The sequence below is a fragment of the Diachasma alloeum genome, unplaced genomic scaffold (assembly GCF_001412515.2).
Source record: "Diachasma alloeum isolate Michigan unplaced genomic scaffold, Dall2.0 Dall_scaffold_00325, whole genome shotgun sequence".
NCBI lineage: Eukaryota > Metazoa > Arthropoda > Insecta > Hymenoptera > Braconidae > Diachasma > Diachasma alloeum.
This window is the reverse complement of record NW_021680464.1, coordinates 359,380-381,440: the sequence shown is the minus strand read 5'-3', so window position 1 is coordinate 381,440 and position 22,061 is coordinate 359,380. Positions and strand designations below refer to the sequence as shown.

At 37.0% G+C, this 22,061-nt stretch overlaps 3 protein-coding genes across 4 annotated transcripts; 1 reads left to right on the top strand and 2 right to left on the bottom strand.

Annotated features, from left to right (window-relative positions):
- The first annotated feature begins 802 nt into the window (after window positions 1-802).
- LOC107040176 lies at window positions 803-10,563 on the top strand. 2 transcript variants are annotated; one of them, XM_015260129.1, is made up of 4 exons: window positions 803-1,037; window positions 6,840-7,146; window positions 8,516-8,732; window positions 8,806-10,563. In XM_015260129.1, exons 2-4 carry the CDS (start codon window positions 6,840-6,842, stop codon window positions 8,993-8,995), a joined length of 714 nt encoding a protein of 237 aa, XP_015115615.1. In that variant the 5' UTR covers window positions 803-1,037; the 3' UTR covers window positions 8,996-10,563. The 2 variants fall into 2 exon arrangements, with proteins under 2 accessions (XP_015115615.1, XP_015115614.1); XM_015260128.1 differs by having other exon boundaries at window positions 8,782-10,563.
- On the bottom strand, window positions 10,240-14,216 carry LOC107040175. Its single transcript, XM_015260127.2, has 3 exons — window positions 13,765-14,216; window positions 10,942-12,995; window positions 10,240-10,819 (listed from the first exon to the last, which is right to left on the bottom strand). Exons 1-3 carry the CDS (start codon window positions 14,214-14,216, stop codon window positions 10,695-10,697), a joined length of 2,631 nt encoding a protein of 876 aa, XP_015115613.1. The 3' UTR covers window positions 10,240-10,694.
- Window positions 14,217-16,701: 2,485 nt separating this feature from the next.
- On the bottom strand, window positions 16,702-20,694 carry LOC107040184 (uricase). The gene is made up of 4 exons (XM_015260139.2): window positions 20,398-20,694; window positions 18,523-18,938; window positions 17,103-17,413; window positions 16,702-16,992 (listed from the first exon to the last, which is right to left on the bottom strand). Exons 1-4 carry the CDS (start codon window positions 20,607-20,609, stop codon window positions 16,822-16,824), a joined length of 1,110 nt encoding a protein of 369 aa, XP_015115625.1. The 5' UTR covers window positions 20,610-20,694; the 3' UTR covers window positions 16,702-16,821.
- Window positions 20,695-22,061: the final 1,367 nt, after the last annotated feature.

Below are 22,061 nucleotides of genomic sequence, written 5' to 3'. Positions count from 1 at the left end.
ATGTAAAGAGATACTTAAAACAAACTCCAAAACGAAATCAATTGCGAAATATCACCTAAAAATCTATTAAACAATCGAAACCTGAAACAGACTAGTGTCTTAAGATTGAATGTAATTTAACAAAACATAAAATACAATAGAAGTCGTAAATAACCTGAATGAGCTTAATTGTTACCGCAGGAATATCGACTTGTCGATACAAATTTTTTCATGAGACGGAGAAGAATTCATTGAAAAATTCTAGTACTGAAACTGGAAATAATCCTAATCCACTGGTTATGAAAAATTCTAGTGCTGTGAAGATAATATTTCCGGGGATTTCATTCAAGAACAGGAAAAATTCACATTCTACTCAATAAAATTTCCAGTACCGGCACCGAAATTTTTCCCAGGCTACCACATTGCGCCCTTTTTCCCGCGCTAACACTAGAATTTCTCTACATAATTTTCCTCCGTGTACGTCAGTTCATTCGCTGCCATAATCAATTCATCAATTGGAGAATAGAAAAAGTGAGAAGGAAAAACAATTTTCTCGCCGACATTTCTCAATGAAAAATTGTCATTTCAGGATTCAAATATTTTCTCGCTCGATCGAACAAACATAAATAGCAATATCAATGCTTTGAGTAGAAAACTGATTTAACTCGAAAAAACTGGGGAAACAAAGGGCAGGGATCAACATCGTGATTATTGTAACGAGATGTCGAGGTGATTGCCGCCTCTGCCCGCTCGTCTCGCGGGGGTTGCACATGCTATATAAGGCGTCGCGACGCTTGTGCGACGTCAGAACTTGAGCGTTTGGCAACCGAACCGGTCACTGTTCTAGCGAGTCACGTGACTGCTGCACTGTGCGCACATAGGAAATTTATTCTTTTCCTTTGAACTGTTGGGAGCGTTGAATTAATCTAAACGGATTGTGCGGATTATTCGATTATTGAGGGGATTATAGAATCGGTGGTACTGTGAAATTTTCGACGATACAGGGATATCGTTAGTTGGAGGGATTTTTCATTCACAAAGGGAATTAACCCTCAAACGTGAGTAGAATCTGGTTTTTATTGTGATTATTTTCAGGCAGAGACCGAAATAAAATTCAGGATGAATTTGTGAATTATCGAGGGAAACTTCAATTTCAATTTACCGTTAAAATGCAAAATTATTTTATGCATGACTTTTGACTTTTATTTAGAATGTCAATATGCTGAGAGAAAAATTTTCTCATAGGTGGGAATATTCATATTTACTCCTCATTTTCTCCTCATATTTCCTCATATGTGAGAAAAATTTCCAACATATTTACTTGAGAGAAGTAAATTATTTTTAATGGCTTAAGGATATTTAAGTGTCGGTTACAGTTTGGTACAAACCATGCTATACATTCAACCGCTTTCAAAATCATAAATATTCAGCGGCATTTAAATTATATTTTGCACAAAATTATTATTTTTTAAACATTCGTTGTTTATAAATAAAAAATTACAACTGTTTAAACTTTCGGAAAGATTATTTTTTAGGCATTCAATCGATTTCTGGTAAAATTCTGAACGTGAATAAATTAGTTAGATTCTCAACCAATGATTTTTATGGTGAAAATTGATTGTTTATAATGTAATTATAGAAAATGTTAATGTCATTTTCGAAAATTGGAATTTTTAAATTATTGCATCAATCTTCCTCCAAAAGTAAACTTTCAATTTTTTCAGATTTTTAAAATGTTTTCTGGCGGTTTAATGTCGAGATTCAAATTCAGACCTGCAAAGTTTAAATGTGAAAATCAGTGTAAAATGTCCGGAAGCTTAGAATCAAACGAGGCTCAAAAGGAAAAGCATTCACTGGAGAAAAAAATAGCCAAAGTACTTGGATATCCTTAAATCTCAGAATGTTTGCGTTTCACGAAACTGGAATAAATTCTCATTTATCACAAACATTGGAAGATCATTAAAAAAATTATGAAAACAATAAATACTTGCAGATTGATGATTCTTCTGCGCGATGTGATGAGTTCATGTGCAACAAAAGCATACTTGAGTACGAAAATATTTTAAAGCATGAGACCTTTCTCTGATATTCACCCCATTATCAGTGATTTTTATCACTGAAATTTGGCGATCGATTCCCAAAAATTAGAGATAACTCCTGAAAATCAGCAACATTACTCGAAAAATTCGTGATTTTGTCACTGAAAATCACTAACATGATTCTGGAAATCAGTGACATGTCCCTGAAAATCAAAATTTTTTCGACCAGCACAGGAATTTTTCCCTACCCGTCATTTTGCGCTTTTTTCCCGTACTAGCACTAGATTGTTTCTAGAGAATTTCTCTCCGGGTTTTTTCCCTATTTTAAAATGGTGACTTTTCAAATGGTGATTTTTCAATGACGAGTTCTCCGAAAATTTTAATGAACTCTTTTCTGTCTGCGGTTAAAGGTGACCAGAAATTATTTCCTTGCCAAGTCGACTTTCAAATTTCTCCACAATGTTAAAATGTTTCCAACCGGCTCAAAATGAAAGATCAAATTTCGAGCTCCAAAGTTTGAATAGTAAAACTATTTCCAGAAGTTCTTGCATTTCTTCGATATTCATCTTCTTGACTTATTTATTTCTATTGTACGCCCACTCATTTCGAAAACCCTCACGAAATAATAAATGAAAAAATTTTGAAGGCTTTTTTTCTCCTCGCTTCATAAAAAATTATTTTTGAGAATAATCTCTCTCATGGCGTGAAAAGAAATGAACAATTTTTAAGCCGGGTGTTATGATTCTTTGGCGTCCACCCCCATGGACATGTGACCCATTTGACCGAGTGTATCACGACCACCCAGTGGGAAGCCTTCAGGTCTAAACCGAGGAATGAGAGAAGTGGGCTTTGATAGCATTGCCTGGTGGGGTAGGCATTCAGCGAGCAACAAGTTTCCGTCGGTTTTACCCGATAGCAGTTCCCGAGTTTCCACCGCAGTTCAGAGGCCAACAATGTACGACAAACTATCGGCTTTCATTTCCGGGTTTTCATTTTGTTTTTCCATATGGAAAAGTCTTATCATACGGGAAAGTTTACAAGATTGAAAAATAGTTTTGGATTTTGAATTGAGTGGAGTAGGGCACAGCGCACGGAAAAAATATAAAATATTTTTTACTGTGCATGGACAGAAATATTCAATAAAAATTACGGATCTTTTCCGTAATTCCGGAGCGAAATGTGGTTGTACGAAATTTTACAGAACTGTCACGGAATTTTTCCAGAGCGTTCCGTAATTCTTGTCTGAATCTCCTGTGAAAAATTACGATGCCGTCACTTAAATTTTGTGAGTCGATTCCGTAATCGGTGAGCAAACTGTGAGTAATATTTACCAAACATTTCTCTCCGTGTGTGAATATAGTAATCGAGAACTGTATATAATATATGTATACTGTATATAATAATCGAGAAAACAATAAATTGCTCTAGATTATTGTCAATTCGCGATGTGTTGCTTATAAGTTGAGCTTAAATTATAAGCGAAATGAGCATAATCTAGTGTACTTTATGGTTTCTTCACATTTCCTATGATTCTACTTCCTTGATACAAACTGTGGAAATGAATAACAATTTCATTAAAATTTAGTGTTGAACATAGTAAAAATTGAGAGTCGGTATAATGAAAGTGGTAGAATAAAAGTCAAATTTAATTTGACACGAGTAAAAATTCGGTTAAGATGAATTAAATTTTAAAGTTGTTTCGGTATGGCTCTCGATTACATCAGAAGGTTACAGCGATTTGTTGTAGAATTTTATTTCAATTAAAAATTTAAAAACACGATTTTTGAGAGAAATATTTTTTAACTTGAATGTTGAAGCCATAAAATGTTTTATTTAAAATTATTATATTCATTTTAACACCAGTTTTATTGGCTATTAATAAATTCATACTTATTCAAATAAAAATGTTTCAATTATCCAAATGAAGCATTATGACATGATTATAAATTGTATTTGTATTCCGCATTTTTTATCAACATTTCTAATGGAAGAAAATTGATATATCTTGATTTTTCTACACAACTTATTCTATTGAGATATTTGCTGTAGAAATTTTCGGCGTAAATCTTGAACTTTTCCGTATTTTTTTCTTGTGTTAATAAAAAAATTAGGCAAAACAATTTTGAAAATTAGTCCCGAGAAATTTCCATCGACACAATGTTAAAGAATAAATAGTATAGAAACATCAAAATATATTCATTTTTTATATAAATTATTCTATTGAAGATTTCTCCGTTTTTCAATTAAGGGGAGACTGCATTGAAATTTCAAAGTCTCAGAGGCCTTGATTTATCGTGTTGATGATTTTACTACTTCACTTTTAATGTAAAAATAAATTTTGATTTTTTCATTGGCGAAATTTTCAAAAGTGTCCTTATGACGCAATTTTCAATAGATTGACTTAAATTTGGTTTTAAACGTATAGAAAATATATATAAATAATGCTTTTTGAAAATCTTCACCTTCCGGTTCTTAAAATTGTTCTCTCGAAGTGGCTACAGGAGAAAAATTTCCCCATTTCTCAATAAACCATATCTTTTAATCGTAACTTCGTTCATAAACCCTTCCATCACTCAAACAATTTTCCCCAGAAACCGAACAATTTTCTCTGCAACAATGAAAAATAAGCAAAGTTAGCTCGTAAAATAAAAATTCTCTCCGCCGTAACGGTGTCCCGAGTAAATCTCAGCCAAGTCAGTTCAACTATCCGGGCAATCCGTCACGCAAATTCCCGGAGACGTTGAAAAAATCAAATCAGTGAAACTGTTACGACCCCCAGTAGAAATAACACCCTGGATTACCTCGCAAGAATATTTCTGAAGAACCCATTCACGTAAGAAAATATATACGTCCGAACGATTACCAGAGGAAAATATGAGCTGTGAAGGACACGAAAAAAATTGTCTCGTTAGTAATCCAGTGAGTACTCACCGGAGAGAACTTGATTCGTCGCACAATTAATTGCATTTTGCAACATTAACCCGAGAGTTACTACTTAATCTCTACTCCTGAGGGATATCTAATTAAAGCTAACTGCTTCAATCAACTGCTGAGTCACGAAGGGTTCACATATCGGCTTTGATCAATATTTGACTAGTAGTGACGTCGTGTTACATGTAACCATCCTTCTGATGAAGTAGCTACTCGAATAAACAGACCGTCAATAGCACAATTTCCATCCGCAAAATATATTGAAACAACGTGCTCAACACAGTGGGCGTTTCAATGGGGTAATTAACGCCGTCACTAGAAACATCATCATCAAGCTATAATTGACTTTTAACTATGCAAGGGGGTGGGGAAAAACCCTTTAGGGTTTCATTGGAGAGACGTACCATTTTTGCAGTCGCTTTCAACGCTTTTAACGCTAGAGTAGGTTGATTTTTTAACGACAGACGACGGGGGAAATTTCCAAACATCATTTCCGCGCCAACTCATGTTTCACTGGGTTTTAATTTAGATTCTATCTGGGCTCAGCCCGTTGTCTTACTTTGACAGAAAGATTTTTTAAATTTATCCCTAACCTTTGGGGATATTTGACATTAAGCGGAATTCCGTTTTATGAATTTAGCCACTAAAATTTAGAGAACAAGTTTGTGTGGAAATCACTGCATTTTAGTAATTTCAAAAGAAGTTTACCTTGAAATAATTAAAATTCACTAATCTTCTTGAAAGTAATTGAAATATTCAATTAGCTATTAAACAATTAATTGTAAATTTCCGAACTTGATTTTTTAGATCAATCAAATAATCGTCAATCTTTCGAAGGCAATTAGTGGCTTATAAAATATGCAAAACTTTTGAAAATTTTTATGATAAATTCAATAGAATACTAGAATGGAGCGACTAGCCGCACAAAGCGCCCTATGCCACCTAAATCTATCAAGATCTATTGTAGCGGCCGCTTGATCAAGACTTTGAATGGTTAGATCATCACCATTCTCCCCGACCGGGAATCGAACCCGAAAGCTCTCGCATGTGAGGCAACCCTCTTACCCACTGCGCCAGGTCGTCGGGTTATATAAATTCAATAAAAATGTAAAAATTGCACAATACAGTTGACTGATTTTTTATTTAATGAATGAATGAAATAATTTCACTCCGACATTATGCCGAACTCTGCTTATCTCTGTGAACATTTCAGTGATGACAGCAGAGCAATTACTCACATTTAAAAATGTTGAGTGCCCAATTGAAAACATTTTCATTTTGGTAATTATACAGGAAACAATGATGTCGTAATTCAAGACACGTTTGTTTTCTTTTAAAATATGTTTGTCTGAAAAGGTCGTGGAAATGGAGACAAAAGTATTTTAATGAACGACTGTGCGTCTTAATTTAAGACACTATTTCAACTTGTGTACATAGTTACAAAAGAAATGAAATTTGAATGTCAGTTTAGTAGTAACTTTCAAGAGAACATTTAATTCGTTTGAGAGAGAGGAAAAATGAGGAAATTAGTAATTTTATGCAATATTCAATGAAACTTCAAATTCTAAAGCGGCAAGAAGTCACACATTCCGTAATTTTATTGAATTTTCTATAAAAACTTGAGTATTTATTTTCAATTTTACACCGAATTTTACACATTTTAATCAATTTAATTGATATTTACAGTTTCCATTGACTTTTCCATAGAATTGTGAATTTTCAATGAGGAAATTCCTTCAAATTGTACTGAACCTGTCTCTTCCTAAAAATTCCCCAGAAGTTTACCAGGAATTTCACCCAAGAATTGTTACAAATACCATCGTTTCACCATTAAACCCTAATTCAAATGCAAATTGTGCTACATTTCCCATTTAAACTTTTATTATTCAGATGTGGAGTCTTCTTCTTGTTACCTGTTACCTGGCCCTAATCCACACTGTCACCTCCAGAACGGAGCCCCTGGACTTCCCGAAACCCGATCGTCACAACGAAATGCTCATTCCCTCCGGAGGCATGGCCCAACCGAAGGATCTCATCAGCTTAAAACTTTTCCCCCAACGATTACAGGAAATTGATTCTGGCGACACGAGTGATTTACCAAACTTGAATAAACTCGCGAGATATAATCCACAAGTATTGAGTGGAGAGGAGAACCCACTGTTCGGTGGATTTGATGGCGCTGTTTTCGATCAATTAGGTGAGTTGATCGTTTTATGAATTATTCATTCATCATAATCTGCATTCACCTCTCGGCGCATACGATACGTGCGTAAAATGCGATTTGTCTAATGGGGGACTTGTAGGAGACTTCGTGGGTGGAAAGATCCAGGTGATAATATCCGAACTGATTTTTCCAGCTGTAATCCCTAGAGGAATGAAGCCCCCACAGCAAACAGATTGAAACTAGTTAGAATGCAGTTTAGGGGCACTTTACCAGTTTAAGAATAACAACATTCCACGTGGAGGTGAAGATCTTCCCCCTCTGGTGACATTACATTGTCATTATATTGTCAGTGTAAAGTTTTCCGAAGTCCAACTGAATGCCCTTCCACATTCTCATTATAGAAGTCTGAATCGAAATCGTTTACATCGTTCTGACTATTTCTGTGATCTTTGTATGAACGTCATAACGGGGGGAAAGGATTCAAAAAGGTTACCTACGTGAGGATATTCTTAAAAGGATTTTCAGGATGAAATCCGCAGACACATATCGTCAATCTATATACATTCATTTACACTTGCACTGAAATACATCGACGTTAATAGAATTCCCTGATCGTTCGATTCTCTGTTAAATGTACTCTACCTTAATAAAATAATAAACCGTGTCGTCCAACTAATACTACCTTAATAAACTACGTGGATGTAGTTCCCCAAAGACAAAAAGAAATAAACTGAGCAAATGAAGTTCGGAAAAAAATTAAACACTAATGCGCAAGAATTCTTAGAATTCTTAGAAAAAATCAGTATTTATACACCTTTTTCCAAGAACAAACTATTTAAAAGTCTCTCATCTATTTAAAAGTGTAGGAGAAGTTACACATTTTTACGGGAATTAATGCAAAAAGCAAATCGAATTTTTTAATAATAAGTTTGTTATAAAGTTTTAATGCCAATCCATAGTAGATTTCATCATTAGATCACACCGTGTGGAAAACAACCACTTAACGCCCGTTAAACCGTCCCGAAAAGTAAACTTTTCGCGCAGATATTGCAGAACTTATATTTTTCCACTGAAGTTTTATCAGCTAAATTCCCAAGTCAAGAAGTTCGTTCCTCTCATCATCAAACGCCACAGATGAGCATCTTCCTAGAAATAAGAATTTTCTCCCTCTCAAGATAATTTCGTTCCTCAACTATCAATCATAAACACCAGATTCCACCTCCCTAACGATATCGGAAGCCATCACTCGCTAAATGTCTCCGAACAAACTTCTCCCCAATTCCAACTTCTGAATTCACTTCAACAAACTTCAAGCGCCAATTAGTCTGACTTATTGGAGCATCAGTAAACGGCAAGCATGACAGCCCAGTACAATTTCGAGAAAACCTTTTTCTGTCTTCAGATGACACAATACCAGAGGATTTTGAGGAAGTCAAGCTCAATCGATTGTCCAGTTACCTGTCATCGCTACTGCGCCTGCCGTCCTGGAACTCCCCGCTGATCATAATGGAGGATCCCGGCGCCCCGGACGATTTCCAGGATGACCACCAGGACATTCGCTCTATGTTGAAGCGATCGCGATACAACAGTCGTTACACCTGGAAACGTCAGAACGGCAGGTAAAACATAATGTATAATGAGCTTTAAACGGTGATGATTGCCCTCCAGTTGCTTACTTTCCCGTGCTTATAGATCACGAAACACCTACGACTACGATTCTACCCACCTGTGCACACCTTCGCGCGAGGATGTCTATCAATTACTGGTGGCACTGCATGACGTACGCCAGGGAAACAAATCCCGCACTGTTCATTACTGCAATCGTCGCAGGCCTGTCAACACTGTTTTCACTAATATTCGTTTTCTCGGGCGTCGAAAGTAGCTCAGTACAGATGCAAAATTACTCTAAGTTCATTTATAACAGCTCAATGAGAAACTTATGAAGAGTGGGAGCGAGCTGAGAATCGTGGGTGTAATTATCAACTCATGTGATAAAAGGGGCCTGAAGCGTTTTTAATGGTTGTCTGCGCTAAGAGCAAAAGTCACCAATTCTTCCGGGTAAATTCACTCAACAAGGGCAATCTACTGTTCCATATAGCTCGCGACACTTTTGCAAAGAAAGGATGATGTTTTAGAACCTTTTTTTCTCGGGGAGGAATGTAGATTCATTAGCGGGGTGAATCTGTATCGAAGATCTGGGTCGGCTTAAGCTTCTATTAATGTTTCCAAGGCGCATATGCTTCTTGAAAGTTTGACTTTCAATCCTACAATCGGAGGAGTACACACCCCGAAAAAAATTGTAGAATAGCCTAGCGCTTTCTGTAGACACTTTTATCGAACGTTCATTGAGAATTTACGCAACAAAATTCCATGGTAAAACGCGATCTGAAAGTTTAGAGGCAACAATAGAAAGATATAATTTCATCACATTGTTGACACCACAGAGACGCAAGGAAAGAATATTTCATGAATTAAGTACATTGTTTCCACATTTAAAGACGTTTTTTGTCAATTTAAAAGGAATTGCAGTCATTTGAGAACTTGCTGAGGTTCAAAATTGCAATTGGAGTCAACTAAAGGGCATGTTGTTATGGATTGGAGAGAGACGACTTCAGTAATTGTCCCCGTACTTCTTGAGACACTAGGACTGAGAGTCAAATTTCAATAGAAGATTTTTCAAGTTCAAGCCAATCCTTGAATTATCAAGTTTTCACTGAACATTGTCATCTCATAGAGCAATATTTTTCATGATACACTAAATATTTGGATGAAGTTGTTCAAAAAGTATAGCATTGTTCAGTAAAACTGCTCTACCTCTTTTCTATTGAAGTAACCCTTCCTTTTTCTTCCTTTTGCACCCACGATTTGACGCTCGCAATCCGTAATTTTATAGACGACCGTTGCGTTGAACTCGGAAGTAATGGCGCGCTATATTTACCTCATTAATGAAAGATGAAATGATTTAGATGACACCGAAAAGTCTACATCACGGATGGGATCGGAAACTTCGTTTAATGAAAAGTCTGGCAACAAAATAGCTAATCAAATCGCTTACTAAATAAAGTTTCCGGTCCTACTCAGGAAGATCATTCCCTCGAGCTTACACTTCACAGCTGTCCAGTTGTTTCTTTATTTTCACTGACGCTCATTTAGAGACGACGGAATGAACATCATACAGTATTTCTAGTCAGGACAATCAAGGTGGCACAATATCCATTGTTAATCGAAATAAAAACATCATCATCACGTGTTTACTGAATATAAAGTTTAACGAATAACTTCTGCTAATCGATGTTGCCAATTGTAGCAATTTAGTATCAAGGGTATAGACGATGTCTATTGAATGGCCTCTCCAGAATGATAATTGAAGGTGATGATCAATACCCAGATAAGTATTATAAAGTGTCAAACGATTTTAATTCAAATTGTCAATAAACTAATTATAAGTGCTCTGACTCTATCATTTCATTCTCCCTCGTCGATTATAAAAATATGTTGAGTTGAGTATAACACGTAGAGTAAAAAATTGAGTACAAAATTACGCAATGAACCTATTAACCTAAATAATAATAAACTAGTAATTAACGATTCGCTTCGACTTGGCATGGAAGCTGGGTGAATCCGATGGTAAATCCTTTTCCAGTGCCAAAGTCATCGGAGATGAAACGGATGTCGATGAAGTTGCTTGTTGGAAAGCCAAGGAGTGCTGAAAACAATAAACTACCTTGAAGAATTCTTCAAAATACTGAGATTCGTTTTTCAAAAGAAAAAAAACAATTGTCATGATGCAACTCATCCATTAATCAATGATCAATCATGTAATCTTACTTTTACTTCCAGCCAATGTCCTTCCACAAAACCTATTATTCTGCCCACTGATACTGAGATAATCCTTGACACATCCCTGACTCGATTCCACATCAAAATCCAAGAAGGATAATTGAAGTCTACATCCTATCGGTGATCTATAGAACCTCCAGCACCTGTTGACATTGTTGGGGTAGGGGCTGGGATAAAACGGCGATGAAAATATTCCTTCGACGACTGAAACGGTCTCGCAATTCCCTGAATTCGGGGGAATCCCATTGCTCGGGGGATAGCCTGGCGCGCCACCTGGATTTCCATTCGATGGATAAATAGGCAGTCCAGTTCCTATTCCTGGATAACTGGGCGGAAAGTTTCCACCTCCCGGATAATTAGGAAATCCATTGCCCGGATAGTTAGGTGGAAGATTACCACCTGGGTAACCAGGGAGTCCGTTCCCATTGCCTGGATAATTAGGAGGAAAATATCCTCCTGGATAATTCGGATAATCTGGGATTCGCCCCCCGCCCCCTGAAGTGCACCTTGCACCCTTGAGGTACACCTCCTTGGCAGCCAGAGTCCAATCGATGAAGCTCAGAGCCTGACATCTAGTCGAAGAAGTGAATCCCAGGTGTCCAATGTCCCCCGCATGTCCAGGTGGTGCTCCAGGCTGGTCGAAAGGAATATTTGGTTTGGCGTAGGAGTACCCCAGGTTCCTCTTCACCCTGACAGCAGTTCCCTTCCTCTCCCCACCATCATCATGACCAAATGTTCCGTTACCAACGTCCTTCTTGCTCCTGGCCAAGACAGGATACCCACAACTCTCCTGAACGACTTCCATCACAAACCCATTCAGCTTCGTCCTGGGGAGCCCCATGTATCTTACCCCAATAGTCTTCACTAGGAGATTAGGCACATCGGAGACGACACTCAGACCAGTCTTACACCCGCAGTACCTCCTGCCGTCGATCTCCAAGTGTCCGCCGCTGCAGAAAGAGTCTTCAGTCCCCAGATTAAAGAACTTGAAGTTCAAGCGGAGACGACAGACGTTCTGGGAGTGAGGAGCGATGTTGTATACACACTCGTAACTATTCCCATTGTAAAGCAGAGTCGGAAATCCAGGGCTGGTTAGGAGAAACCTTTGACCAGAGAACAGACTGCCGCAGCATTGACCTAGTCTCGCTCCAATTCCGGGGAAGTAGATGCCCGGATTCTGGGTTGGAATGAAGCCACTCGGCCTCGGGACACTCGGCAGATACTGCGTGGGTGGTGGAGGCGCTGGGTTACTCGGTGAGAGGAAGGATGAGCCCGGCTGACCGTAGGTTGTCGCCGGATATGAGCCTGCGGGGGCGAAAGCATTTCGGGGATAATCATTTCCTAGTGAGGGTCCTCGGCCGCTGTTGACATTTACTTTTCCGAAGCAATCGACATCTCGAGGTGTGTCCAACACTTCCCCCGGTTTTAGGTCAGATATTTGGGGGTAGGCTATCGATCCGGGAAGACCGTAAGAAGCAGCTGGTATTCCGATTTTATCGTTCAATTGGTTGAAGTCTTCTAATCTGGATAATTGATTGCCAATCGGTGAAACTGTTGCGGCTTCTCGGAAATTTGACGAAAGTGGGTCTGCTTGGGATTGTCGGAAGGGGGGGGTTCTTCTGTGAGTGGGAGGAAGTTGTTCGGAGAGGAGTTGAGAGGGCTCTTGAAGCTTTGGGGGGGCTTCGGACTCCGGAGAGGCGAAGAAGTAAGAGGATATTTTCACGGGCCGGGGGAAATCAGTGTTTACATTTTTTACGAGATGCGACTTTTCGGGGGGGTTGGCCGGGAATAATTTAGGGGGGCTGGAGGGAGACGAGGTTTCGAGTGGAATCACGGAGAGGACGGGGTTGTCAGCTGTTTGGAAGTTTTTAGAGAGAATGTGGTCCTCTAAAGTGAATTGTGAGGCTGGACGGTAGACTGGGTAAATGTGGTTGGAGGAGATTTGTTGGGGAGCGGATGAGGGCTCTTCGGTCAGTGGCTCCACTCCGGGGATGAAATTATCCTCTCGGTTCTCGTCGAATCTCGATGGGTGGTGGAAACTTCTGGAATCAGGGGAATTGGATTCGATTAATTTTCCTCCATGAGCATGACGTGTTTTTATTGAGGGAACGTAATCGAATTGTAAACAATATGCTTTAAGAATTATTTTTCTTTCTGGTGAACAATCTCTTCAACATTTCAACTACATGTAACACTAAAATATTGAACATTTTGCAAAAATTTATTATTTTCTATTTGAAAGTCTCGAATTGAAAATTTTTAAAATTCTGAAAAAATATACATCTTTTTATAAGGGATTAAGTGGCCTTGCGGTAAATAAATTTTCGTCAATTTGTGAGGCCGCAAGGTCGACACTGATCCCGACATTTTAACAAATTAATGGAAATTGATTGCCCGCAAGGCCACTTAAACTTTCATAATTGATCAACACCGTCACTAGTAAACATTTAATACTTAACAATCAACAATTAACAATTGACTGGTTATTATTATTAAATTAATTATTAATTAATTATTGATGATTAATTTTTTTATATTATTAGTTATTTAATTATCAACAATCAATTTTCGATCCTGAAAATTATTCTTTCTAAATCACAACAAATTTGTCAATATTCATAATTACACCCAGAATCGATTTCATACCAAAAAATTATTATATATTTCCCGAAAAAATGAAAAACAGAAATGTTGAGGAAAGATTGACTCAATTTGTTTCTTAATTCAGAAAAAAACCTCAAATTGCAAAATTTATGTGGAAAAAAACTGAGAATGAAATACTCTTCGTAAATTCAATCCTGATAAACTTACGAATTGTCTCTCTCTGAAGGACACGGTAACGTCGTCACAGTGATTTTGAAACCCCTCCCAACGCTCCCATTTCCCCTTTTACCACTGTGAAATCTAATTCTCAAGCTATTATCCATTCCCGGATACCTCCGAATTCCTCCAACGCTTCCACAGAATAAACTCCTGTCACCAATCTCCACGAAATCCCCTTGGCAATTTTCCGAGGGTCTCAGGGAGAAATCCAAAAACTGCAGATTGAACATCTGATTGCACTTGGCTCGAGGACTCCCCCGAAGAACGTAGACACAGTCGACATTCTCCGGGTAATTTTGAGGATAATTCGGGGATGTTACTGTATACTCGTACCCCGAGAAATCGCCGCCGCAAGTAGTTATAGTCTCCCTATGCGAATTTATCCCGGCACTGAGGGCGCACTTGAGTACAAATAAACTCAAGAAAAACTGTTGAAACATCTTCAGGTATATTCATAGATCATCACTCGATGGAGGAAAAAACGCCACTGATTCAGCGTGTGCAAGTGCCGATACTCTTATGACATCGTGTGTTTGTTACAGTCAAATATTTCCATGATTTCACTGAAATACCTTCCCCCCTCATTTCCCTTTTTATTCAGTTGTTTGAGGAGTGGTGAGACACCGTGTCAAAGCGACGGGAGTGCCAAAGGATGTGTGTAGAAATCGGTGTGTTGAAAAATCATGTATGAAGCCGGGAGATAAAGAGGCATACCTAGGCCGCTTCTCTCTCTCTACGTGCCTCGGAGTCGGTCTCTTAACGTGGGGCATGAAAGAGCATCTAGTTTCCTAGATAAGAGAATAAAGAGATAGGGCATCTGACACCAATTTCTTTTTAACGCCGGTCATAATGATTACTTTTGGCAATGGGGCATGATAATCTTTTTTTATTGATTACTAGGAAAGGGAGCGCGCTTCGCGCATGGAGAGAAATGTTCAGTAAAAATTACGGAACTCACAATTCGCTCACCGATTATGGAATCGACTCAGAAAATTTAAGTGACCGTACCGTAATTTTTCACAGGAGATTTAGATAAAAATTACGGAACTCACAATTCGCTCACCGATTATGGAATCGACTCAGAAAATTTAAGTGACCGTACCGTAATTTTTCACAGGAGATTTAGATAAAAATTACGGAACTCACAATTCGCTCACCGATTATGGAATCGACTCAGAAAATTTAAGTGACCGTACCGTAATTTTTCACAGGAGATTTAGATAAAAATTACGGAACTCACAATTCGCTCACCGATTATGGAATCGACTCAGAAAATTTAAGTGACCGTACCGTAATTTTTCACAGGAGATTTAGATAAAAATTACGGAACTCACAATTCGCTCACCGATTATGGAATCGACTCAGAAAATTTAAGTGACCGTACCGTAATTTTTCACAGGAGATTTAGATAAAAATTACGGAACTCACAATTCGCTCACCGATTATGGAATCGACTCAGAAAATTTAAGTGACCGTACCGTAATTTTTCACAGGAGATTTAGATAAAAATTACGGAACTCACAATTCGCTCACCGATTATGGAATCGACTCAGAAAATTTAAGTGACCGTACCGTAATTTTTCACAGGAGATTTAGATAAAAATTACGAAACGCGCTGTATTAATTTATATTCGTTAAACAAGTTAATATTCGCTCTTATTATTGTTAAATTTGAGAAAGCAAATTGAATCTTTGTTGTCAAACATATGAATAAAAATTTCTTCGCCGCGATTTTTGTAAAGAAATAACAGAAGTATTATTCATAATTATCATTACTATTATTTGTTCCTTCAAAGAATTTTTTTATGATGAGTAATAGTTTTTTATCATTAAAATATATATATTTCTTTTTTGTTATTCCGGCCGTAAGGCAGCGCTTCACGGACGCTACGCGTCGTAGAATGACAATAACAGTGAACCCTGTTATTGATTTTTTAGTGATTCACACATTATTCTGGTATTTGTCATCAGGGATCGGCATCAATCGTTAACTTTAGTAATATTTGGGGTGAAATTTGAAAATTATAAAACAATTGATATTTTAAATTTTCAATTTAATTGTATTTTTTATTTATTTTTTATTATTTTATTATTAATTCATCTGTCTCAACAAAGAATAGGTAAGAATAGGGGTTCATAGGGAAGGACTCCCTATGACAGAGAAGGTTCCATACATTCCAATACAAGTAAAATAAAGAAAATAACATTTTAAGTTTACAAAAAATATTTTTCTAAGAGTAAATATCTAGGTGAGAGAGTTAGCGAGGAGTGCAATACCGGAATATAATTAATAACTGAGATCAGAGTACAGCAATGTAAAGAGATGGAAAATCAGAAACAGTCTAAACGAATATCGCCAAACATCAGATGCCATCAATCCTTTCTCTAACGCTAGAATCAAGAATTTAATTTGATTATGAATTTAATAATTGAAAATGTGGAATTGTAAATGGACTACTGGGCAAATATTTCCAAATTTCATAAAAGGGATTTCCGATTAGCCAAATAATCGTCAGCCCTTCGAACTCAATTATTAATTGATAAAATAACTCGAAATTTTGATATTTAATTAGTGACGACTTTAATAATTTGAAATTGATGAGTACTATTTCTTATTGATTCCTTCAAACTTTAATTTTATTTAAAATTTATGATTCTGCCGATGTCTGTTTGTGGTCACCATTCATGACCATCTGGGACCTCATTACGAATATATAGTAGAAATGAAATATGTTATGGCTTTAATTCATTAAAATGTATTTAAAAAAATTTAATTAATTGTTGACAAAAAAAGATTCAATTTCCATCATCAGACAGGAGCATTGGGAAGCAGATTGCCAGTAGATTATTTAAAAAAATGTTCTTTATTGTTTATAGCAATTTATTTAAAAAAATCTTACAACTAACTTTTTACATTGGATATTTTCGAGCACATAAAAATACTGTATAAAGAATGATCATTACTCATTATCTTAATCATTAACATTTTCCTTTTGGCATTCCTGTTTAATAAATATTCTAGTATTTAAAAAAATTGAGTTTGTGTTAGAGTTTAGAAGAGATGTCCTTCCTATTCAATTGCGCATAGATAATCCCCGACGGTTTGTCAACTGGCAAATAAACTTCTTTATTTTCTCCTTCCACCAATTTCGGGAATTTACTCAAGTCGAGGTCGAAATAGTGTTTATTAGGCATTCGCATCTCGATACTGTAGATCTGGGGAGAAGAAGTTGTCAAAATAAACAGTGAGGTACTTCCTAAACTCATTATGTAAGGAATTAACAATTTAAATTGAGTGGTAAAAGGTTTTTGCATGGAATTTTTACCTGATTAACCTTGTCCAAGACACACTTCTCAGCGAGGTAGAGGGTGTTTTGAACGCTTGGGGAGTAAATACCAGTGCTCGCGGGACCCGCGAAATTCTGGAGGATGCAGGCGCGAACTGTTTCCCAGACCTTGTCGAAATTCACACCTGTCGCTGTGGAGAAGTCCCAGGAGGCGGTTACGACGGTACTGAAAATACGGTCATTTGCATCGGGTAATGTTCGGTATTCATCCTGAATGAAATCCGTGAATGAGCTCTGTGTTGTCTTCAGCACGCGCAGGTCTTTCAAACCACCTCGAATTCTTGGTGAGTCTGGAATAGAGTGGAGAGTTTTTGTGTTTATGGTAATTTTTGGAAAAATTCAGAATGGAATTATTCACGGGCCTCTCTTTTGTGTGAATAGGTGCATTATCAAGTATTCATTTCATTTTTCGCATTGTGGAGATGGGGAAGAATTGTAGTGATTATGTAGTTCTTCTTTTTGTGGAAAATTCTATTCGATATTTCGAATAGTTGTGAGTGGTCTTGGGAAAGAGTCATTTTAGGAGAAAACGGCGGAGCGTGAAATTTCGTTATGCATTCGTTAATGTTTAGAGATTATTTTGTATTTAACGTGATGTGGAATTCTCTCATTGTCACATGAAATTATGAAATTATTGAATTTTTGGAGTTATTGAATATTTTCTGGACAATGTGACGTGTATATTCAGTATTTCTTAGAAAATAGTCGTCCATTTGTTGGTAATTTTCGGTGGGATTCTGAGAATTCACGAATTTGACTTGAATTTTAAGATCTCTTATTGAGAAATTCAAATAGGAATTTCAACTGTGTGTAAATCTACCTTGAAAATGAGTTGCCTTTAATATCTGTTCCCATAACCACTTGCAAGGAGATTATTCAGTGAAAAACAAAATGTAAACTTCGACCTGTTACAGAATGGAATTCGAGAGAAATTAAGTGTTTTCTGAAGTATGTGATAAGCATATTCAGTGTTTACTGAAACATAATCGTCTATTTGTTAATAATTTCCCAAGAAATACTGAGAATTCAGGCACTTGACTTGAATTCTAAGATCTCTTATTGAGAAATTCAGACAGAAATTTGGACAGTGTGTAAATCTATCTTGATGACTAATGGTTTTAGGAGAAAATGTCAACAGAATTTTTTTCTTAAAAAAATGAATCCCCAAAACAATTCAATATAATAACAGGATTTCACAAACGACAGAAAATTCGCTCGTCACGTTTTCCTTCCCCACTACAGAATCTTAACGGAAAAGTTACGAAAAATGTAATTCTCAAGAAAATTACGCGAAAGAAGTGCATTTTCATCACTCCTCAAACAAAAAAAACGTGAGTGCTTCGTTGAAATCCGGGTCAGCCGATCTTTGAGTCTGAACAAACACCAATTTTCCAATTACCGTTTCTGAGTTGCGTCACTTGACAGTATCTCCTCGTTGTTGGATTGAAGATGAAAGCATGATTGTGCGGCAGACCGTCTACCTGGTGACGCATCCACGGATACTCCTCGACGTTGACGTGGACTTCCTCTACGTGTTTGTAGGTGTAGAGAAAGTGTGCGCAGAGAAGAATACCGAATTCTTCCGGTGATTTGACGCCGTATTTCTTAGCGAGAAGGTAGACTGTGTTCTTCTGGCTGTCAGTGGCAATTATGTCACGATTGTCACCCTCTAGGTAGTCCTTCTGGGAACCTAGACGGAGGTGAATGTCCACTTCGTACTCCCGAATTTCGTGGTGATATTTGTCTTCGCGCTTCACGTACAGGAGTTTTACGTTATTCTTGCCGTAACCATAAGCACCAATTTCATATTTATCTCTGGAAACATAATTTTTTGCAGCGTTTCAGACATGGAGATCAAAATTAATTGATTATTCCATTAATTCAGTGGCGAAGCGGTAAAACGGTTCAAGTCGATTTTTGCTATTGCCCGGTTTTCAATTAATTTCTCGAAATCTGAGGAAGGTAGCCAAATTATTATCATGATCTTTTTTGTAGCCCTTAATTCGCTCTATGAAAAAGGTAATGATGAAAATTTCGTTATCTGCCTTAGGTTCGGAGATATTCCTCGAAAACTCGGCTAAGAGCAAAACTGAGTGAAATCGTTTTACAGCTTCGCTACTGAATTAATTAGTTAATTCAATGAATTTAGTGAATTTAATGGACGTGACATACTTATTGATGTAGATTTTCATTAATTGAATTCAATTATTAATTGGTTAATTTCATGCACAATCTAGCAGCAATTTCCAAGAGAGTGATATTGAATTCTATTCAAGGGGCGAAATCTCATGGGATTTGAAATTTCAATCAAAATCCAATAGTTTTAAATGAAAATGAGATAGAATTGTCGCATTTTACTGCAATTTTTAATGAAATATGAATAATTGAGCTAAAACTTCTTAAAATTCAATAGAATGAATTTATCACCTTCAAGAAAATTTACAAGAAAATTCACAAAAAACCTAAACGTAAATTACGTTGAAGAATTCGTCTTTTCCGCTTTCTGAAATGTATTTTACGCGTGAAGTTTATTTCGTATTCGTAAATGACGGTTACATAAACATAATTTATGATGATTTTTTCGTTATTTTACGTTTACTTACCCGTAAGTAACGTTAAAGAAAAAAAAGTTATTTTCAGCGTAAAATACGATGTCTTTTTCCCGTAAATTGTGCATAAGTAAATCTTGCAAGACGCTTTGTTTGGGCGTAATTTACATTTTTATTTTGACCGTAAAATACGCCTTTTTGAGCCTAAATTCCGAGTCTCATGACAGAAAAAAGCCACCAGATATCATATTGGTAAATCCCTGTGTCGATATGAACTTTTAGAATTGGGTTTTCTCGTGCAATTATTTCTTAATTATTAATAAAACTACTTCATTGATTCAACAATGCAATGGTCGAGTCAACAAACTAGTTTCATAGATAAAAATTAATAATTCTCGGCGAAAACACAATTCTAGAATTTGATATAGACAAAAAGCATCCGTCTCCCCTTAATGTGACACAATTCAGCAGCGAAGTGGTCAAACGGGTTAAGTCAATTTAGTCTTTAGTTGAGTTTTCCAGAAATATTTCCGAATTTAAGGGAGCGAGCGAAATTTTCATAATAACCTTTTTTGCAGAGTAAATTGAGTGCTACTAAAAAGATTATAAGAAAAATTTTGCTATCTCCCTTAGAATTCGAGATATTCATTGAAAATTGGCCAATAGCCAAAATCGACTTGAACTGCGTGACCACTTCGCTACTGAATTTTTAATTAATGTCTCACCTGCCATCATCATGACTAGCACTGGGATTAGGCTGCACCCCCAATCGCAAAAAATCTTCAGGTGCCCCCCGTCCATTTCCATTCCCACTGAATGCAACTCGCTTTCGCTCTCTGTTCCTGCCTCCAAAGGATTGTACCGATGCTTCCAGGCAGCTGGAGCTCCTGCCCATGATGGACAGAGAACCATCGGCAAGTGCACCAAAGCGACTCATTGCGATGCAAATGAAGTAATGAGTAAACGGTGAGTTTTATCGTAACTGTCTTAACCACGAGCTTTCCGCCACTTTCTAATTTCGATTCCCTCACTCGACTTGCTTATAAGTAAACACTCCGTTCAACATATATAGAAACCACCCTGTCTCCCCCCCCTATCGGATTCAGAGAAAAAAAAACAATGATAATTGCCACCCGACTCCAGCGCTGACCCCTGAACGCAAGCAGTTCAAGTTTTTATTCAGTATCTATGGCTTTTTCTAATCTCTGTTCCCTCCCATCAACAACAATTCAACGAACGCGTGTCTGTTTTGGTCAGCGATATTGGTGATATTTTCAAGTCCGAGAGAAAGCTGATATTCTTATCATGATGCCCTACATGATAAAAAACCCAGCACGTTTCGTCCACCTTTGACGCATCACTGTTCTCCTTTTTTCTGAAAATTTTCATAATTTTCTCTCCACTTTTACCGACCTCACTGCGAGATAATCCTGAGTCCTGCATTGCTCTCAGAGCTTTTCCTTGCCACATAAATTCCAGGGACTCTGTGGGGATCAGCTTTTTAGAGTGAACACGTGTGGCAAAAATGAATGTAAAAAGTGAGTGCAGTTGCTGAGAAATTCTACTGAAGTTGCAGTGAAAAATTTCGTAGTTGTTCGGGGCGGTTGTCTTTCAGTAGAAATTTTCGATCGAAAATATTTTACTCGAAACATCAATAGATTTGGATAGTTCTATACAACTGATTCGTTTGAAATTCTGTAAAAAAAATTGGTGGCTTAATTTTTGTAAGCTCTTTTGCTTGATTTGTTTAATAATAAAAGTAAAAAATGCAGTGAACAAAATTATTGTGAGTGATTTCTATAAAAACATCTCAAAACAGAATGAGTGGTAGCGAAAAGAATACACTTTTTTTAAATCAAATTTTTCTGTTTAAAAGAGTATGTAGCAATCAAAACCCAATGAGATTCCTTAGTGCATGCGCTCGGTTTCTCTAGTAAATTCGTTCGTACGTGAATTCGTTGAAATAGTGATGAAATGTCTTCGTATCTGCTTGCTTGGTCTCGTTTCATAATTTTCAAGTTCAACATTTTTAGAAAACCGGATAACTGTTCGCAGAAGTTGAGAATAACTGGAGAATTCTATTAATTCTATTAATAATTAGAAAAAAGGTAATAACTGGAACTAAAACGGATCAGATTTCTCGGATATTGAAGTTTTTTAAAAAAATAACTAATCAATGGAAGAACTCTGAGCTCGATGTTTGTTGATAGGATATTTCGATACAAATGCGAAAAGATGGTTTTTGATGTGTGAGGTGCACGGAAATAAATATTCAATAAAATTGACGTATCTTTCCCGTAATTCAGGAGCGAAATGTGGTTGTAGGAAATTTTACGGAACTGTCACGGAATTTTTCCAGAAGGTTCCGTAATTTTTACTGACCATTTCT

Excerpts from the sequence above, each read along its gene's own strand:
- LOC107040176 (XM_015260128.1), top strand. The coding sequence starts at position 6,840 with ATGTGGAGTCTTCTTCTTGTTACCTGTTACCTGGCCCTAATCCACACT. Across the intron at positions 7,147-8,515 it reads CGCTGTTTTCGATCAATTAG|ATGACACAATACCAGAGGAT; the intron begins GTGAGTTGATCG and ends TTCTGTCTTCAG. Across the intron at positions 8,733-8,781 it reads TGGAAACGTCAGAACGGCAG|TTGCTTACTTTCCCGTGCTT; the intron begins GTAAAACATAAT and ends ATTGCCCTCCAG.
- LOC107040175 (XM_015260127.2), bottom strand. The coding sequence starts at position 14,216 with ATGTTTCAACAGTTTTTCTTGAGTTTATTTGTACTCAAGTGCGCCCTC. Across the intron at positions 12,996-13,764 it reads CCTTCAGAGAGAGACAATTC|AAGTTTCCACCACCCATCGA; the intron begins GTAAGTTTATCA and ends CCCTGATTCCAG. Across the intron at positions 10,820-10,941 it reads GACATTGGCTGGAAGTAAAA|CACTCCTTGGCTTTCCAACA; the intron begins GTAAGATTACAT and ends TATTGTTTTCAG.
- LOC107040184 (XM_015260139.2), bottom strand. The coding sequence starts at position 20,609 with ATGAGTCGCTTTGGTGCACTTGCCGATGGTTCTCTGTCCATCATGGGC. Across the intron at positions 17,414-18,522 it reads AGTGACGCAACTCAGAAACG|ACTCACCAAGAATTCGAGGT; the intron begins GTAATTGGAAAA and ends ACTCTATTCCAG. Across the intron at positions 16,993-17,102 it reads TCTTGGACAAGGTTAATCAG|ATCTACAGTATCGAGATGCG; the intron begins GTAAAAATTCCA and ends TCTTCTCCCCAG.